The sequence below is a fragment of the Macrotis lagotis genome, chromosome 4 (genome assembly GCF_037893015.1).
Source record: "Macrotis lagotis isolate mMagLag1 chromosome 4, bilby.v1.9.chrom.fasta, whole genome shotgun sequence".
NCBI lineage: Eukaryota > Metazoa > Chordata > Mammalia > Peramelemorphia > Peramelidae > Macrotis > Macrotis lagotis.
Genome location: NC_133661.1, coordinates 185,074,006 through 185,088,015, shown reverse-complemented (window position 1 = coordinate 185,088,015; position 14,010 = coordinate 185,074,006). Strand labels below are relative to the sequence as shown.

The following is a 14,010-nucleotide window of genomic DNA, read 5'->3' as shown; positions in this document are numbered from 1 at the left end:
TCTTATCCTAGATGTGTTAATTTTGTTTGCGTAAAAGTTTTTCAATTTCATGTAATTAAAATTATTTGTTTTATTTCTTTGTAATTGCCTCTATCACTTGTTTGATTAAGTATTTGCCCCCTACCCATATGGTAGGTAATCTATCTACTTTTTTTAGGTTTTTTTGCAAGGCAAATGGGGTTAAGTGCTTGCCCGAGGCCACACAGCCAGGTAATTATTAAGTGTCTGAGACCAGATTTGAACCCAGGTACTCCTGACTCCAGGGCCGGTGCTTTATCCACTATGCCACCTAGCTGCCCTTATATCTACTTCTAATAGATAATTTATCTACTTCTTTTTTTTGACTGTAGAATGATCTTTGATATTTAGGTCAGTATCCCTTTTGAGTCTTAGCTGATGTTAGCCTTTCACAGCCAGCCTTCTAGCTATAAAAGGAAAGGTAACAAGCATTTATTAAATGCCTACTATGGGGTCTTGGAGTCAGGAGTACCTGGGTTCAAATCTGGTCTCAGACACTTAATAATTACCTGGCTGTGTGGCCTCGGGCAGGCCACTTAACCCCATTTGCCTTGCAAAAAACCTAACCCCCCCCCCCAAAAATGCCTACTATGTACTAGTCATGGTACTAGGCATTTTACAACTATCTCAGAGAAACCCTTCATCATTTAAGCCTAACTTTTAAGCTTAATTTTCCCTCTTTGTGATTTTTTTTCCTCTAATCTTTTTTTTTTGTGCTCTGATCTGAAATTCCTCCTAACTCCTTGCATATCCATGGGTTGCTTGTTTGAATATCTTTAAAAACATGCTGGGGATTATACTTAGTAAAGCCACTAAGCAGTTAAGTGGAGTTGGAGTGAAGAGATTCCTGTCAATCCTCCATAATGCTCTTGGTTGCCATTCAAATAAACTTAGAAGCAAGACTGAGAAAGGTCACCTGGATCTGTTAGAGTTGTAAGGAGTTTCAGTTTCTCATCAGCAATCAAAATTGTTATACTAGGGACAATCACCCACAGGGGAAACTTGTGACCTCCTTACTCCTGGGTGTGAATCCAGAATTGGTTTGGCCTTTGACATATACCATATTGAATAAACATTTAATTTCTTGCATTCTACACATTTATGATCAATGTTAAAAATGGCTAAGTTCAGAAAGAGAGACAAATTAAGTTAACTCAGGTTAATCTTGTTTGGAAGATGAGAAACTGTAGTTGATTTCTTCAGTTCCACAGAACCTTTTAATGTATTTAAAAATATAAAGGAGGGAGGATAAGTGGAATGATGATGATGTCAGAGCCAGAATGCCCTGAAGTTCCCAGAAGCATCTCTTATAACCATACCCTCCCTCCATGGAAGGCTGACAGTTCTCAATTTTTAATTGTCCTTTTTCTGGGAAATGTATTTTTTTTCTCCATCACATCTTCATCATATTTATGTAGGGTTAGCCAGTGTTGCTTTCTAAAAGTGTCCAAACCTCAATAAACCAGACTCATCACTAGGAAATTCCACCCAGAAAACAAACATAAGGATGGAAAGAGAACTTTTATTCTTATGTTATATGTATTGATTTATATGCAGACATCCAAAATGCTCTAAACTCTTAGGTACCTTAATCAATTCATATATAATCAATGATTGACTACAATTTGGCTTTGTACCCTGTCTATAAAGAGATAAAGCTGCCACCAGGTGGCAATAGTGTCTAGCTGATGGTCAAATGATCTAATGTTTAGCCTAACAGTACATGAGACTCCCAACAGTACATTTATGGTGAAGATAACAGAATCATAGAAGGTAGTGAATCTTAGAGGTCAATTTAGACTAATATTTTTAATTTTTCCCAGTGAGAAAGCTGAGGTACAAAGACAAGAAGTGATTTGTTCAAGATTACAAAGCAAGCATGTAGCAGAAGCAGAATTCAAATTCTGGTTTTAAATCTAGGTTATTTTCTACTATATGGATACTTAAATTATTTTTATTTAAAAACATTCCTTTGTGAAAATAAATACATAAATATTGAACAAGGAAACAGATAATTTTATGGAGAAAGAATAGGAAGAAAAGATCAAATGCCATTTTACTATCTTTCTCACTAAACTTGCTCTGATCCCTAGAGTAATTCAGAGCCTTTGATTAGCATTGCTGTGGAAATTAACTCAATTTCTCCCAATTTAAAATAAAAAAAAAAAGCTTTTCAGGGCTATGTGGTTGTTTTAGCTCCTATCCAAACTTCTTTTTTATACTGCTTATCTCTTTCTCCTTACCCTATATTAGGCAGAAACAAAAAAACCCCAAAAGACTACAACCACTTAAAAACATATTCATTCTGGCAGCATGCACCATCTTGACTTTCTTTTTCTTCTTAGAAGAATATGGGGGTGGCTAGGTGGTGTAGTGGATAAAGTACTGGCCTTGGAGTCAGGAATACCTGGGTTCAAATCTGGTCTCAGACACTTAATGATTACCTAGCTGTGTGGCCTTGGGCAAGCCACTTAACCCCATTTGCCTTGCAAAAAAGCCTAAAAAAAAGTAAAAAAAAAAGTAAAAAGAAGAATATGACTAGGTTGTAATATATTGTCAATCATAGAAAAAAATTGATGGTTAGCTTAGGTGTCCACCAAATGTTAAATTTGTGTACAAAATATTAAAATATCTAGAGGAAAGTTTCAATAGATGGATGGATGGATTTTCTATGGTGGATTTATGGCAGGGTACAGACAAGAATTTTAAAAGAAGAGAAGACTTGGATAGATTAATTGCACAAAACAGTAGGATCATGGAAATATCTTACAGGTCAGAATTTTCCTAAACAGGAATTTTCAGATTCTAATTCTTTGCTAAGTGCTACATAAAATTTAAAAGCAAGAGCAAAGTTTATACACTACACACTCTACAGCTAGTCCCTGACCTAGTAAGTAGACTGTGTTAGCAAGACAGCTCTTTGAAAGGATTTCTCAAAGAAATTTTCTTCACAGATCATTACATTTTGAACAACTTTTAATCCAAAAAAAAAAACACAACAAGGGTTTTTAAATGACCAATTTCTATTACTTCATCATACTGAAAAAGCAATTATTGCATGGTCATTAAATTGGCTTTTGAGTACATTGACAAAACATTCTATTTTAATGACACTTATCGAACAATGTGAAAACTTAACAGAGAGAGAGAAGCACTTTTACTTAAAGTTGAAAATATTTATTTCGTTACTTTTAGCCCAAACTAGTGTCTCACAAGGTTCTGATTCTGTATTGGTATTCTTATCTTCAGTAAATTTGCTAACACCTAATATTCAAATCTTTGAAATATGAGTGAGTTTCAACAAGTACAGAATCATTCAGTTCTTACTCATACTCCTTTGGTTTCCTACCATTCGTTTCAGGGCTAACTTTACTTCCTGGTTTCTTAGAGTATAAATCAGGGGATTAAGGAAAGGAGTAATAGCTGTGGGGAACAGAGCAGCTGCTCCATCTAGGGGGCTATTGGTTTCTGGTCTCAGGTAGATAAAGGCACAGGGTACATAGTAAATTGTGACCACAGTCACATGAGCTCCACAGGTGGAAAATGCACGACGTCTCCCATCAGCTGTGCGGATATTTAAGATGGCTCGAATTATATGTATATAGGAGAGTAGGATTAGAGAGAAGCAACTGGCAACTACCACTCCAATGTCCACAAAAGTCACCATCTCATTAATGGTTGTGTCGGCACAAGCCAGTCTTAGTACTGCAGGGATATCACAAAAAAAATAATTTACCTGGTTGGGACCACAGTATGGTAAGCGAAATGTGAGTATGGCCTGAATAGCACCATGGATAGAGCCAGCTACCCATGCTCCAGTTACCATCAAGGAACATATCTTCAAGGTCATTAGTAAAGAGTAGTGCAAGGGTCGACAAATGGCCAAGTATCTATCATAGGCCATCAGAGTGTAAAGGAAGCATTGAGTGCTACCCAGAAAGTGGTAGAAATAGAGCTGAGCTGCACACCCACCAAATGGGATAGGCTTAATCCCAGGAGTGAAGTTCATTATGAGTCGTGGAACAATGATGGAAGAGATTCCCATGTCAATGATGGACAGCATACCAAGGAAGATATACATAGGACGGACATGGAGTTGGGGGTCGATACAGACCGTGAGGAAGATGAGTAGATTGCCCATTTGTGTCAGCATATAGATAACAAGAAAGAATAAAAAGAGGAATGTCCTTAGCCTGGGTGGGTAAGGAATCCCTGTTAGGATGAACTCTGTCAATTGAGTGCTGTTAGTTCTCTCCATCCTCTGGGGGGGGGGTCTCACCTGGAGAATGACCAAGACATATAGCAAAGCTGGAGATGAAGAGGATTTACAGAAAGATGACAATAGATTACAATATCAAATCAATATCTGTCTATAATATAAGGATGAGAACTTTAAGGAGAAAATTTCTGTCCTCTCATAGACAGATAATAAGCAGGAAGAAAACAATATTCTTTATAGAGTATTTTAAGAATTATTTTGTCTATGAGTAGGCAATTACTTCAATTTAGTACTTCAAAAGATTTGATTTTGTTAGTATGGGTTTTGCTCAATTCATGTACACTACATGTATCCTCCATTCCATAAGAGATATTCATGTGAGTTTCTGTAGTGAGGTCATTCCCTCAGATGATAGATAAATATTCTGTCACTGAAGGAATGGAATACACTTTTGAGATCCTTAGTTCTTAGTTTCTTATGATACAAATGATTAATTGATAAAACTAAAATACCAATTTATTTATTTTCAATGAGGTATATAACTTTCTGGTGACCAGAATATATGGTTCACTGGAAAGGTCAGTGATCATGGAATTCAAAAGACCAGAATTCAAGTCCTAGCTCCAAACCTTGTTAACTGTGAGTTCCAAGCAACTCTCTTCATACATTCTGAGAGTCAGTTTTATTATCTGTTAATTGGGGATAACAGTAGTTTTATTAAGCTACTCCCAAGGTTGTTATGAGGAAAGCATTACATAAAACTTTATATAAAGCATCCTGTGCTTACTCAGTGCTTAAACAATTATTAGTTATTTAATAAAGGTTTATTGATTGATTGACATATAAATGAGAGTTAGTGCTATTTTTACTCCTCAAAATCCTATCCTAATATTGTATATTAGATATATAGGAGGACCTGGGTTCTTGAAGATTATGTAAACAGAATATAGATTCTGACTGAGTCTGCTGTCCAAGTTCCAAACTGAATTATTTTGGAGGTACTCACCACCAGGTCATTGTGTCTTAAGTGATGAATTGTTTGGCTATGTCAACCTGCTGAAAAAAATTCCCTCCAAACTCTGTGACCTCCCTTTTGCTTCCACAGTGATGGTGTTACATCAAAGACAAAAGAAGGCAGATGTTTAGACTATCTGTAAATATTAACTTAATTTTTGATACTTTACATTTGAATGAAAGCTTTGTATGATGACAAAGAAAAGGATAAAGTCCAATGACATTGTCCATTGATATACTTTGAACATCAAAACTGGCATTCCCTTGATAAATGAAACCAAAAGACAGATAGAAGTTTTGTAGAGAGTAAATTAAAGGATTGTTCAGAGATTGGAGATATAAACAAAGGACTTGGTTTAATTGTGTCCTTAAAATAACAAACTTGTTTTAACAGCAAGTAACAAACAAATAATAAAACGAGTAACAAAATTGCTTTATGGGACAATCTTGTGCTTATGTTGAGTATAAGCAAAAAAACTTCCAATAATAATGACGATGATAACTAGCATTATATATTGCTTTAAGATTTGCAAGGTACTTTGTAAATGTTATCTCGTATTTACCTCCTGGAAGGTAGGTTCTATTATTATCATCATTTTACAGATGAGGAAACTCAGAAAGACAGAGGTTAAATGACTTGTTCTGGATCATATAGCTAGCTCATAAATGACAGAGGCTGTATTTGAACTTGACTTTTCTGACTCAAAGTCCAGCACTGCACCATCTGCAGCTATGAGGATGGAGCAGTAGAGAAAACCTTTGAAGAACTAGACATGATTTTTCTAAATAAAAATCAATTTTGATACTAATAGCTTCATTATGCAGATGAACACAGGGGAGAAGGCAAAAAATACATTGGAGATTATTGCTTAAATGAAAAAGGACAAATGTTTTTAGTTTAATCAGAAGACTCATACTTAAATATCATGACTATTTTCTTTGAGAAGAGTTAGTCATGCTAGACTTGGTGTACAATCTCAGAAATAAAAAAAATAATATTGGTTCTACCTTAGTAGATACAAATTATAGTTGTAGAAGATATAGCAGAATCATCTCTTAAGGTGAAATGAAACCATCAAGTGATTAGATCAAAGGTCAAAGTCAAGATCAAATTAGAAAAAAAATAGCGAGGAAAAGAAGACACTGGAGGTAACTGCAGGAAACACTTGATGTCCTTGCCAAGTGAAGAGATGTGACAGCTGGGACAACATTGATTTATAGCACAAATGCTATAGAGGAGAATGATGGAAGATTACAAACAACATGGCATTACAAAACAGCAAATAGCATTAAGAGCAGAAATAGGTTTATAGAAAGCTTGGCATGTGACTTAGGCTGAGCCACATCAACTCATTATTAATAATAATGATAGCTAATTTTTTTATGCAGCCTACTATATGGTAGTCACTGTGCCAAGAACTTTACAAATTTTATATCAATTGATCTTCAGAAAAACCCTGAGAAGTACATATTCTTATTATCTTCATTTTACAGAGTTGGAAAGTGAGGCAAACAGAAGTAGATTGATTTGCCCAGAGTCACACTATTAATAAATAGATTTGACCTGAGGCCATCCTGACTCTTGACTTCAAGTCTGACACTATCCACTGAATTACCTATCTACCCTAGTGTTCACAAGATGAAAATGCCAGTAGGAAAAGTAGATGAAAAATGGAACAGATTTAACCACATTTTTATAATGATCTTTTATCATGTGTAACTGTGGAATCCCCTCATTTGAACCATATCACCCAATAGTAGAAATGTTATCCTAGAATTTAAAATTGGGAAGTAAATCTGTATCAGATCAAGTACACAAAAAGGAAATCTATGCAAAATCTTTTACATGATTTTAACAATCACCCAGAAGTAATACAACTTTGAAAATATTCAAGGATAGTTTTATAAAATCTCTCAGGAAGAGGATGACAACAGAAGGGAAAAAATAAAAATATATTATACTCAAAAAAGGCAATCCAAAAGACAACTATAACAATGTACTGTTTATGCTTTTATATCTTCATGCTGACAATCTCAGTATTTATCAAGTATATTATTGATAAAAAAGGAAATGGCAAGATTTTGCAAAGGATTTTCTATAGCAAACTATATTTTCAATTGTATAGTTGTCTGAAAGGCATAAAGAATAAAAGATTTTGCTTGTTTATTGCATGATAATTCTTCAATCACATTTAGCTTTTAGAATATGACTAAATTTAATAGACATTTCTCTGATAAAGTCTCCTGTATGTTCAAATCTTTCTCTAAACTCCATGAAGGTCTCTGGTCATCTTTTTCAGTACCTTCTGATTGCATTTTTCCCCAATATATTAAAATTTCTAAGCTTAAGAACTGAGTTTCCCTAACTACAATTGAAATTGATTGCCTCCTGATGTCAGCTAGAAAGGCACCTTAGCATTATTATGAAATCATCACTAAACCAGGAAAGGTTATTTCTGGGAAGATTTTCAGAGAGAGTAATCCTATATCATCCATCATGTGTTGACTTCAGTCACAGAAGGTGTCACATCTTAACTTTATTCTTCCTCAGTTTGGGAGAGCCTGTAGCCTTTATCCTTTTACTGTGGTACTGATTTTATATGCTAGTAGAAGCTCAAATTGAGAAGCATTTTAAAAGCATCTTTTGCAGAAGGGCATCAAGAAAAGCTGTGGGTAGGATGTGGCACTTGAAATGAGTTTGAAAGCACATTAAATTTGAAGTCAAAGGACATGAATTGTATCATATTTCCTAGTGCTGTGATCTTGGGTAAAAGCACTTCATCTCTCTGGATCTCCTCAATTTCTTCACTTTTAAAATAAAGTATTTGGACTTTGATCTCTAAAGTTCTATATATTGCTTAGGACTTGGACCAGTCAAGTGGGATCCTACTCTGTTTAAGATTCTCTCATTTTATTTCCTTATTTAATTTTACCCTCCCTAATTCATTATAAAGATCAACACAAACTTCTATATACCTAAAGAGCTGGTTTTTGTGATAAAGCCACTTAATAAACAGGTTTGGGGAGAGAACAAAGCTGTATTAATGTTAAGGATTCCTGGAGGGAACTCAGGCAAAGTAGTGAACTTAAATGTGAGTGGTGAAATTACAGAAGATCAATAGAAAGCCTGAGCAATGTGTGTGTGTATGTGTGTGTGTGTGTGTGTGTGTGTGTGTGTGTGTGTATGCATGTAATTGTATAAAGAATTTGGGCTCTGCCTTGGTGATAGGGAGTGGTTGATGTGCTGATTTGATGTTCATAAGCCTCAGGTCCTTACTAGCATGGTTTGGATTTTATTGCTGAGAACTGGTCATGATTAATTTAGACTATTTCAGTGCCCTGCTTCTCTGATGCTTCTGCCTCATCTAGTCACTGTCCATTGCTCATAGATTGGAGTCCTCAAAACACAGTACCCTAGGTGATGGCCTCATTTTGTATTACCTATGATTGATACAGCTTAAATTTAGTGAATGAAATTTACCAAAGGAAAGCAACAACACTGATAATTAACATTTAATATGAAATAAGTAGCATTTAAGGGTTGCGAAGAGACTTACAGTATCATTTTATTTTATCCTTATAACAACTCTGGGTGGGAGGTGCTATTGATATCCTTCTTTTATAGAGGAGGAAATTGAGGCTGATGGGGTTAAATGACTTGCCTAGGGTCACACAGTCTCTGAGGTTGAATTCATGTAGAAAATATAATACGACACAATACTTCAAATAGCTATTTGTTTGTTTGTTTGTTTTCTTTGCAAGGCAGTGGGGTTAAATGATTTGCCTAAGGACAGACAACTAGGTAATTATTAAGTTTCTGAGGGTGAACTCAGGTCCTCCTGATTCCAGGCTCGGTACTATCTCTATTGCGCCACCTAGCTGCCCCAAATAGTTGGTTTTTAAAGTGTGATCTGGGGACCTCTGGGGGTCCTCAAGATCCTTTTAGGGTATCTATGAGGTCACAGCTATTTTCATAATACTACTAATACATTTCAATTTTTAATATGGTAAATATTGATGGATATAACCACATAAACAAAATTCTTGAAATTTTAAATAATTTTTAAGCAGGTAAAGCATGTATCTTGAGACTAAAAGTTTGAGAACCACTGTTTTAAATTAAAATTAAATCATTAGAATTTTTGTTACTTACTCAGACTGGTCAAACTCCAAGAAGTAGCACAGTGAGATAGAGGTAATGTAGAGTTCAGAAGCAATGAATTTTAAATGGAAGACATGTTAATTTGATATTTACTTGTCATTTGATCATAAGCAATTCCACTTAGCTCTTTTCCAGTAAACCATTGAAATGTGTAACTACTATCACTGGAAACAATAGGCTTGGATAATTCACTTAATATTTCTGTGCCTCAGCTTTTAGATCTGTAAAGTGGATATAATAATACTTACATAATGTGGAATAAGATTGGAATAGTACTTGTATATGCCTGATGATGAGGAAAAGGATTAGAAAAATCTTTCAATAATTCTCACATTAATTATTGAAATAGCCCAAATCAATTTATATGTTTAGTCTAGGGACCCTGTTTTAAAAATGGAAAAAAGGACCAGGATGCAGACATTTTCAGGACAAAATGTTGAATGATCATTTATTCAATTGTTCACATTCATGAAATCCCTATCATGTTAGACTATAAGTTCTTTGAGTGAAGAATTATTTTTCTTTCTTGGTATTTGAATCTTTAATGCCTAGGACAGTACTTTGCATATAGTAGGTGCTTAATAAATCTTGTTCATTGATGCTTGTCAATTGATATGCACAGGATAATTTGCTAGGTGTTTGGAAGAAAAAAAAATCAGTCTTTGTCCAGAATTCTAATGACTACAGAACTCTCACTTGCTGGGTTTCCAGCCAGTGGTTAGTGACAGAGCCTGAGGTCTGGAAATTCTATCTTCAGAAAAGATGGAACCAATGAAGAATATGGGGAAATATTATCTGCTATTATTCTAGTCTAAGAAGATTTTGGTAACCTTTATTAATGAACTAAGTAGAGTGGTTGAAAGACATTTTGCTGTGGGACTGGAAGAGTAAAACATAGAAATAGGGAAAATATAGAGGGAGATATTGAACTATGAAGATATAGACAGTTATGAGGATATTTGTAGACAGTAACTGCCTATTTACTGAAACTTACTCTGTCATCATCAATACCTGTGGTTGAATTCAAGGAGTTTTTCCTTTCTTCTCAGTCCCTTTGATTCATAGACTACCATGTCCCCAATCAAACTTCAGTTCTGATCAATGGGACTGGATAATGGCAGGTACTTCAAGTTTCTAAAGATGTTAGCACCACGATTTCATAGAAGGATCCCTGATATATTGTGTTCCTGGAGGGATTTTAAAATTATTTTTTAATCTCATGGGGCCCAATTAATTAGGTCTGGAGGGAATCACAGTGGAGTAAGTAAGGAATCCAACTGGTAAAGTTGGAGGAAATAAGGGATCAAACTGGCAAAGTTGGGGCCATAATTTACCAGTTCATTTGTGGGTGCCACTTTCCAACATCTCTGCTCCACAGTAAACTGGGGAATAGATATGGCTTTTGTTGAAAGTATTGTTTAAGGTTTTTCCCTTGTTCTGCCATTTGCCCTGTTACCTAGAAGGCCAATTAAGAAGCTTTAAATCAATAACTTGGGGATTTGGATGATTGTCCCACCTGATTGGTTAGAAAACTGGAAGAGTTTTCTAGAAAGGAGGCTGTGGGGAATATTTATGACTTATACTCAGGGTACTAGGTATCAGGGGTTTGGCAAGGTTTGTCTATCTTTCATTCTGGTGCTTCCTTTTCTTAAACATGATTAATTTGAAAAAGGGAAAAGAGGAAAATCTAGTTTACCTATTGTTACTTAGCAGGTATTTTTCATAACAGAATTTTCTCATTTCTTAAGAAGGTTAAAATGATGCAAATTAATAAGGCAAAGTCATGCAGATTGATTTTTCTTCTATGACTTGGGAAAATCTGAAGTTAACCTGAATCTTTTTTTAGGGGGTTTACAAGGTAATGGGGTTAAGTAACTTTAGGCCAAATTTGAACTCAGGTCCTCCTGACTCCAGGGCCAGTGCTCTATTCACTGCACCACCTAGTTGCCCCTCACTACATCACCTAACCTGGATCTTAAAGAGATCCCCAAGGCTATGGTCTAAGTCTGCTTTTAATTGTCAGAATAGTTTTAGTCTGCTTTTAATTATCAGAATGGTTTTAGGAGTCACACAAAGCCACTGTGATGAAGAGGTAGGTAGAGTAGGCCATCTTGTGAATACATTGTGGTTGTCTAGTGCCTTCTCATGCTTCTGGTTTACTTACTCATATAGCCAATTGGACTAGAAATAGGAATCTTCTACCACTGCATTCTGAGAGTGTTTTGTCCTCTATCAGACTAAGTTACTGAGAGAAGGAGCTATTTTTATTTTTCTTTGTGTTCCCAGCACTTAACATAGATACTTAATAAATTTTTGCTGACTTGATTTGATGTTGCACTAACCATTGATGAGCACAGCCATGCTTTATTCCTGTCATCTGGCAAATAAGAAGAAATTTGAACTACATCTACAGCTGACTATAATTACAGTAACTATATTGTCTGGGACCCAAATCAGGACTTAGGGTCAAAGTATATTCTTTTTGCATAGATTTACTGAAAGTGTATTTTTCTTGAATTTGCGATGGTCTAAGAGTATTTGGGAATACTAATTACTCAATGAGAATTTATTAAGTTCTTGCTATGTGCCTGCGTTAGGCTCTGGTAAAACAAAAACAAAAACAAGAGTCCCTGTCTTTAAGGTTTATATTCTACAGTGATAACAATTTTCCTGAAGCACTAATTTTTTTTTTCCTGTGCAGCACCATTGAATGGGGTAGAAAAGGACAGTGAGAAGTAAGTAAAGAAAGGAAGGTACCCCAAACTGTACTTGGCAAACAGAAGATATGTCTAGTCATTTGGCATTTTGTGATATTGTATATATATATATATGACAATATTGATACTTTGTAAGTCACATATTAACTTATTCCAGAACCTCTTATATAAAGGACCAGGGTACCTTTTTTGGGGAGATATTTCTCATGTTTCTAAGTCTCCTCAACTAGAAAAATATGGAAATTTCACTATATTTTACCCTTCCTTGTTTTCACCAACTTCCTTCTCTTGTTCACAGAGCTCAAAGAAAAAAAGATTCAGAGAAAAAATAGTTAGTGCTCTTAATAGAGCCTATGAAAAATATCAACATCTGTCACTGAATAATCCTTCTACAAGATTTATATAGAGGCAGTGTTCCCAACAGATGATGCTTTTCCTAGTTCATTAGCATGTGGAATTTGCTTCAGTTCTCACCCTCCGTAGGGAGCATCTATTTTTTCCTACGTGAATCTCTCAGTAACCTTCAGGAGGAGGTGTCAGTCATTAGTTCTCCATCCAAATAAACGTCCTGTTGGTACCTATTTTCCTTTTGCTGTGTAGCTCCATACTCAGGACTCTACAATTCTGCACAGCTACTAAGTAGAGAGCATCACTAAACTTTCTTTTTCCCCATTTCTAGAGGAAAACCTTCCCTGCTCTACTGCTTCCTAATCATATGCTGCAGTTTCATTTTCATGATATGAGACAAAGGTATTCTCTCTCTATAGTTCAAGTTCAACTTTTGACCAAGTTGACTCTACTCTGAAGCCTCTCTTTTATGCTTTGGTTCTGACAAAACTTTGGCCTTAGAAAAAAGTTTACTTAGAAACCAGGAACCCAAGACCTACTTCTTTTTTCTTCAAAAAGTTCTATATCATTTATCTTAGATTGAGTCAGGTTGTATCTGTTCTATCTGTCCTGCACTATGATTCCTTCCTATGTATCAAGAAGCTTGATGAAATACTTTAATTTCTCCCCCCAAATCTTTCAAGTCCTAAGCATTCTTTTGTGGCTATGTGGCAGGGTTGTCACATCAAAAGGGTTTCCTTCCCTAACCTCTCTGGTAGTTCAGGGTAGCCAAGTCCTTATTGAGTTGAAACAGCAGATGGGGGCAATACTTAAAGTCCTCAATAAATTTGATTCAGGATTTCAAGTATTCATCATTCCATTACTATAGGTGAAACTCTTCATTGACACAGATAGCAAGAATAGTTCAAATTTTAATAGAAATTTAAGTTTTACAAATTCTTTATTATATCATTATATGCAACAGCAATAATAATATTAATAATAGTTGGATATTAAATTAAACTATAGTAACCAGTCAATTGCTATAGACCTCTGGAACTCACAAGGCCACCTCCAAGATGGATAATATCCATCTGGATAATAATCTCTTATTATCTTCTCAGAAAAGGAAATACAAAGCAGAAAAAGCAACCAGGGTCTAGGTGTGCGCTCTCCTAGTTGACTCCATGATCTATGTTGGAGACATGGTGAGGTAAGAGGGATAGTACAGTCTATTCATACTCCATTTCTCTTCCTTCCTCCCAAATTCCTCTTGGGTAATCTAGAGAAAGCATCCACATGGGGGGAGTTGAAGCAAGAGATTAATTTGGAATCTGTCTCTTATTTTTTAAGGTCTATGGAGTCATTTGTTTATCTCAGTGAAAGAATTTTCATCATTTCAAAGATCCACATTTTTTCAGCACTGAGGCACCACCATTTGACTGGAAGCAATTAAAGAATTTATCACTTCCATCTTGCCTAAGGACTGACAAAGTACAGGATGTCATTTAGAATCTTATGATTACAACTTATCTTGAACCTATTGATTATTT

At 35.4% G+C, this 14,010-nt stretch overlaps 1 protein-coding gene across 1 annotated transcript; it reads right to left on the bottom strand.

Annotated features, from left to right (window-relative positions):
• Positions 1-3,334: 3,334 nt before the first annotated feature.
• On the bottom strand, positions 3,335-4,276 carry OR10G3 (olfactory receptor family 10 subfamily G member 3). Its single transcript, XM_074231963.1, has one exon. It carries the CDS (start codon positions 4,274-4,276, stop codon positions 3,335-3,337), a length of 942 nt encoding a protein of 313 aa, XP_074088064.1.
• Between the last annotated feature and the right edge of the window lie 9,734 nt (positions 4,277-14,010).

Excerpts from the sequence above, each read along its gene's own strand:
- OR10G3 (XM_074231963.1), bottom strand. The coding sequence starts at position 4,276 with ATGGAGAGAACTAACAGCACTCAATTGACAGAGTTCATCCTAACAGGG.